This window comes from Ornithodoros turicata, chromosome 3, assembly GCF_037126465.1.
Source record: "Ornithodoros turicata isolate Travis chromosome 3, ASM3712646v1, whole genome shotgun sequence".
Lineage (NCBI taxonomy): Eukaryota > Metazoa > Arthropoda > Arachnida > Ixodida > Argasidae > Ornithodoros > Ornithodoros turicata.
The window spans coordinates 71,754,357-71,759,921 of NC_088203.1; the positions used below are offsets into that span (position 1 = coordinate 71,754,357).

At 49.6% G+C, this 5,565-nt stretch overlaps 1 protein-coding gene and 1 long non-coding RNA gene across 2 annotated transcripts; one reads left to right on the forward strand and one right to left on the reverse strand.

Moving 5' to 3' along the window:
- Nucleotides 1–235: 235 nt before the first annotated feature.
- LOC135389624 (uncharacterized) lies at nt 236–2,903 on the forward strand. The gene is made up of 3 exons (XM_064619659.1): nt 236–1,547; nt 1,624–1,858; nt 1,922–2,903. Exons 1-3 carry the CDS (start codon nt 236–238, stop codon nt 2,901–2,903), a joined length of 2,529 nt encoding a protein of 842 aa, XP_064475729.1.
- Nucleotides 2,904–4,012: 1,109 nt separating this feature from the next.
- On the reverse strand, nt 4,013–5,036 carry LOC135387297 (uncharacterized). The gene is made up of 3 exons (XR_010421025.1): nt 4,885–5,036; nt 4,764–4,810; nt 4,013–4,679 (listed from the first exon to the last, which is right to left on the reverse strand). It is a non-coding gene; the product is annotated as an uncharacterized LOC135387297 (long non-coding RNA).
- Nucleotides 5,037–5,565: the final 529 nt, after the last annotated feature.

A 5,565-nucleotide genomic window follows, 5' to 3' on the forward strand; every position in this document is an offset into this window, starting at 1 on the left:
GTGATATCGATTGCCCGTCTCTCAACGATTGTTTGGAAATTGGCCCAAACTTAAATCCGGATATCCTGGCGACACTTTTAAAATTTCGCCAACATGGCGTCGCCCTTACAGCCGACATAGAGAAGGTTTCCTGCAGATATGCCTTAACGAAAGGGACAAAGACGTGTTCAGGTTCCTTTGGTACTCCACAATGCCCGAAATCGGTAGCCCGCTCCCAGAAATCGAAGTATGGAGAATGACCAGGATACCCTTTGGTGCTGCACCAAGTCCGTTCCTACTCGCCGCGACGCTTCGTTACCACTTCACTTCGATGATCGACACCTACCCCGAAACCTCCCGAAGACTGGCAGACAGCTTCTATGTGGATGACTTCATCACAAGTGTCAGTTCAAGGAAAGAGGCGGAACTTGTACACTGTGAGGCTAATGATGTCTTAGCTGCGGCCGTTATGCATTTAACGAAATGGACAAGTAACGACAAGGGGCTACAGGGATTATCCGCAAATGAGGCCGAGGATAACGACGAAAGGAAGAAAGTACTTGGCATGGCTTGGAACACCACAGATGACGTTCTGTCGCTGTCAATGGATTCATTACGTCAATCCTTGACGAGCAAGAAGGACACAAAGGGGTGCCTCCTACAATCTAGCGCTCGCATACTTGATCCTCTCGGCATACTTTCGCCCTACACCGTTAAGGCAAAAATACTGAGCCAACGAGCGTGGGAACTGGGCGTTGTCTGGGACGACGAGCTTCCTGAACACATCTCTGAAGAGTGGCAACAGTGGTGCAAGGGAATTCCGCTCTTACGAGACATTGTTGTGCCGAGAGCAATCACACGGGACGAGCACGTTGTGGCACGAGGTATTCACTGCTTCTGTGATGCAAGTCTGCAGGCGTACGGTGCAGTGGTGTATATGTGCACTGTGTACGAAGATGAAAGTATTAACGTCGTCATCATATCTGCGAAGTCGAGGGTGGCACCATTAAAGCGCGTGTCTCTTCCAAGGCTTGAGCTATTGGATGCCCTGGTAGGTGCTAGACTGACGCATTTCGTGGTCACGGCTCTAGACTGCGCGGATGTAACGGTTCAATACTGGACAGATTCCAGTGTGGCTTTGTATTGGGTGAGGAGAAGCGCCACGAGATGGAAACCCTTTGTGGCAAACCGCGTTGTTGAAATCCAAGACTTGACCAACCCGTCACAGTGGCATCACTGTCCAGGCGAACCAAATCCAGCTGATTTGCTAACACGAGGAGTGCGGCCTGAAGTGTTACTGAGAGACGGCATGTGGTGGAATGGACCAAAGTGGCTTAACAGCGCGGAGGATCACTGGCCTAAACCAATCGGGGAGCCCTTGTGCCTTCCGGAGACAGCGTCGATAGAGAAGAAGACGAGCGTCACTGCAATGGTTACAGCAGGCGCTGAGGAAAGTACGCCTATCTTCAGACTTGCGGACTATGGCTCGCTCCTTACGGTTCTGTGTATCACTGCATGGATGCTACGTTTCATTTACAACTGCCGACACAACGAGGCAAGAGCTACAGGTACGCTTGCGGCAATCGAGCTACAGAACTCACTGAAATATTGGATCAGGATAACACAGAAAGAATGCTTTCCAAGAGAACTGGAGCGCCTTTCGTCAGGCAAGGAGACCGTCGGTGAAACATCTTCACTACGGAACTTACAACCTACTGCGCCTGCGAGGACGGCTTCAGCAGTGCGACGCCGACGTGGAGATCAAACATCCTATAATTCTCCCCAAAGATCACGGCTTCACGTCAAAGCTCATCACGCAAGAACACGTGCGACTTTTCCACGCTGGAGTGCGAGATACATTGGTGCAGCTTCGTGAATCGTATTGGATCCTTAGCGGAAGACAAGCTGTGAAACGAACTCTCTATCAATGTCTGATTTGCAGGAGGAAATGGAGAGCTAAGCCCGCTGACGAGCCCGTGGCGCCTCTGCCGCGCGACCGAGTGACGAAAGCCGAGCCCTTCGCAGTGTCCGGAATCGACTTCGCCGGGCCGCTGTACTACAAATCGGAGACAGGAAGCCGCAAAGCCTATATTGTCTTGTTTACCTGTGCAGTAACTTCAGCTGTGCATCTAGAACTGGTGACTGATTTGACGGCTGCGAAATTTCTGTTGGCGTTTCGCAGATTCATTTCAAGAAGAGGAATATGCCACACCGTATATACGGATAATGCTCTCACCTTCAAGCGTGCTTCCAGGGACCTCAAACGATTCTGGACCGACATCCGAAGCGACGAAGTGGCCAACTACTTCTCCGGAACCCATATTCACTGGAAATTCATCGCTGAAAGAGCGGCGTGGTGGGGTGGGTTCTGGGAGAGAATGGTGCGGTCCGTTAAAACGGCACTACGCAAGGTCCTTGGAAAGAACAGTCTCACGCTCGACCAGCTAACGACACTGCTGATAGAGGTAGAGGCGATGGTCAACTCGAGACCCATCTCTTTCGTCTACTCGGACTCCAACGAGCCCGAACCATTGTCGCCATCGCACTTCCTGGTCGGCAAACGGATAACCAGACTGCCTGACCAGCCTACAGTCACCTACGAGCCCGGACAACCACTCCTTGCCAGAATACTACGTTACCGAGAAGCGTTGCTGAGACGAATCTGGAAGCGATGGGTCCACGGATATCTCTTCGAGCTGCGGACAGCACATCACCAACGCCCTGCTACCTCCACTGGACTGAAGGTCAACGACTTGGTGCTGGTGAAAGATGACAAGCTGCCAAGGCAAATGTGGAAGATGTGCCGCGTGGTGAAGGTGTTCCCAGGCCGAGACGGACGTGTGCGATCGTGCGAGGTGCAACTTCCCGGTGGTGAAACTATTAAACGTGCTGTCCAACACCTTTTCCCGCTAGAAATTGTATAACGGAATGAGCTATGCTCATTGCGGGGGAGTGTGTTGGAGAAAAAGAGTGTTTTGGTTTTCTTCTTCTCGTGTTATTCTAACATGCCTGGTACACATTCCTAACGTTGCTTTTTGTCTATGTATATATGATTACGGGCGTTTGTCACGGGGGACTCACACCCGTTAACGAAACTGTCGCTGCCCTCCCATTTCTGTGCCACTCCCACGCGTGGTGTCGGGTTACCGCTCCTATTGGTGTGCTCGGCTCGTTCCCTTTTTCCCTGAACTTGAAAGTCAGTTGCAATAAAGAATTTACCCTGTGCGGACGTTTGTGTGCGTGTGTTTCATCTCCTAACGGCATATCCGCGGATGGCATCTACTTCCCGCCTCTTCCCAGCGCATTTAGCCCTTTACAGCTACACCCTTGGTTTAGCGTTTATGGACTTGAACGAAGTCCTTGGCTGCTTCGCTGTAAGGCAGTCTTCACATTGGGGATGCTCGCGTTGGATGGTGGGTAAACCGCTGATAACGTGTCGTTGACCCATCTGTATCAATGTATCGAAGTTCAAATGACACATACGCCGGTGCCACACCATACTGTCATTCTTTTTTACGCTTATAACAACCTCTCTGGAGGATGACGTCACTTCCCCATTCAGTCTGTAGATTCCTGCTTCTTTGGTCCCTGAGAAAACGAACCGGTTTCCTTGGAAAGCAGTACATTCGTCCCCGCTGAATGTGACGACGATACCACTGTCGGTTAGTTTGGAAACGGAGATCAAATTGTCCGCCATTCCGGGTACACTCTAAACCCGGTAACGCTTCTGTACCGCCTCAACAAGAGGTACATTTTTTAAAAAATGTACCTCATTATTTACGCGGTACAGCGAACCTCATAGCAGAAGCCGCGATGATGGGGTACAGCGCACCCTTTTATTAATAGGGTACATAAAGGTAGCATGCGCGATTCCCGGTCGACTCGCAGCCCGGATTGGCACGACCGAGCAAGGACAAGCAAACATGTTTGCTCGCCCTTGCTCGGTCGTGCCAATCCGAGCTCCAAGCAGACGGGGAATAATAATAATAATAAAACACGTAGTCTAGATAGCCGGGTCGCCACACAGACAGACTGCGCCATCCAACATTTTATTACATCCACATACCGCACATACCTTTAATGATATCCAGCAGCAAACACACAGTAGCCGCGCACAACACAACATAGTTACTGTGGAGTTTGGAGTCATACAACAGGCAAGAACAAAACGAACAAGCGTTCAGTGCAAGGCAGGCCACACGTCGCTAAGTCACTGTACATTGACGGCAAACTGTGTCCGGGTGCGGGTTGTGAAGTAATTCCGTAGCGCATGTCAAGAAGTGACAGTGCGCCTGGATGACTGCCTGGACCAGCAGTCTCTCTGAAAAGAAAAAAATAGTTAACATTCCAACTCTGTATAGCAAGCTGCTTCGCCCATCCGCTTACCGTTCTTTTTGCCATCACTCTGCAAATACACATAGAAGTTCGCATTGCTTTAGCTCGCACAATCTGCTACGTCAATAACTTACCTCTGTCCGAAACTGCAGTATGCTGTGGGTATCACAGTATTTGAAGTTGATTTTCATGCGCTCAGTGAAAAAAGTTACAACGGCATTAAGTTTTGTCCTTACCTTGGTTCCTGAACTGCCGCTTACCTAACTCGCCGATCTTTGTACGCTCAGTGAAACGTCGTCCAGTCACGACGGTACCCAATTTTGTGCTTACCTCGGTTCCCGCACTGCCACTTACCTAACACGCCTCTGTGGGTATAACATAGAAAGTGGAGGTCAATTTTCGTACGGTCAATGAATCGTCGACTCACAACAGTCATATTTCGTCTTTACCTCGGCTCCCGAACTGCCACCCACTTAACGTGCCGACCTGCGGGGTACTACAACAGTAGAAGTTAATTTCCATATGCTCAATGACACATCGAGTCACAATGGTACCCAGTTTTGTCCTTACCAGTTCCCGAACTGCTACTTAGCTGACACACCGAGCTAAGCCTTGCTCCTTTGTCCGCCTGTGATGATGATGATGATGATCATGATTACCGACCGGCGCTGGCGTGTTTATTCCTGGAGAGAGAGCGCTTCACAAAGAGCAATAAAGGGAAACCAGAGGCTGTCTTTGTGGTAAACTTCAGTTACAAACCTGTTACGGTTGATATAGTGCCTGTTTGTAGCTCATGTAGCAGGAAAGAGGCGCCCTGTATCCTTTTATTGCTCTCCTTGTGGAGCGCGCATTTTCCAAAAATAAACACCCATTATATACGAAGGTCAATGTGTTCAGCATGTCTCTGCTACTACATATTAACAACTGGGGCTGGGAGGGGCAAAGAAAAAAGTATTGGCGTGACTTCTTCCTTGCCATAAATACTCAAATCCTGCCCTGATGTGCACAAGATCTTGTTGTGTTGTCAACAAACCAAAGTATGACACCTTAGTGGACCCTCACGTTGCTTACAGACTATGGGAAATGCAAGCGTAGAAAAAAAAGACAAAAAACTTGAAAGGATGACTTGGTGACTTCCACAACAGTTATGTTCCCTCAGCCACTTAATTCCCTTGTGTTTCTGATAGCGAAATGACTGTGAGGCAGCTCCACAAAGTAGGAGAAAGCTTCAAGCACACACAAACAACACTG

What these genes read in the sequence shown, in the direction of transcription:
- LOC135389624 (XM_064619659.1), top strand. Translation starts at nt 236, where the DNA reads ATGACCAGGATACCCTTTGGTGCTGCACCAAGTCCGTTCCTACTCGCC. An exon ending in CAACGAGGCAAGAGCTACAG is followed by an intron (nt 1,548 to 1,623) that starts GTACGCTTGCGG and finishes ATGCTTTCCAAG; the next exon opens with AGAACTGGAGCGCCTTTCGT. An exon ending in TTGGTGCAGCTTCGTGAATC is followed by an intron (nt 1,859 to 1,921) that starts GTATTGGATCCT and finishes TCTGATTTGCAG; the next exon opens with GAGGAAATGGAGAGCTAAGC.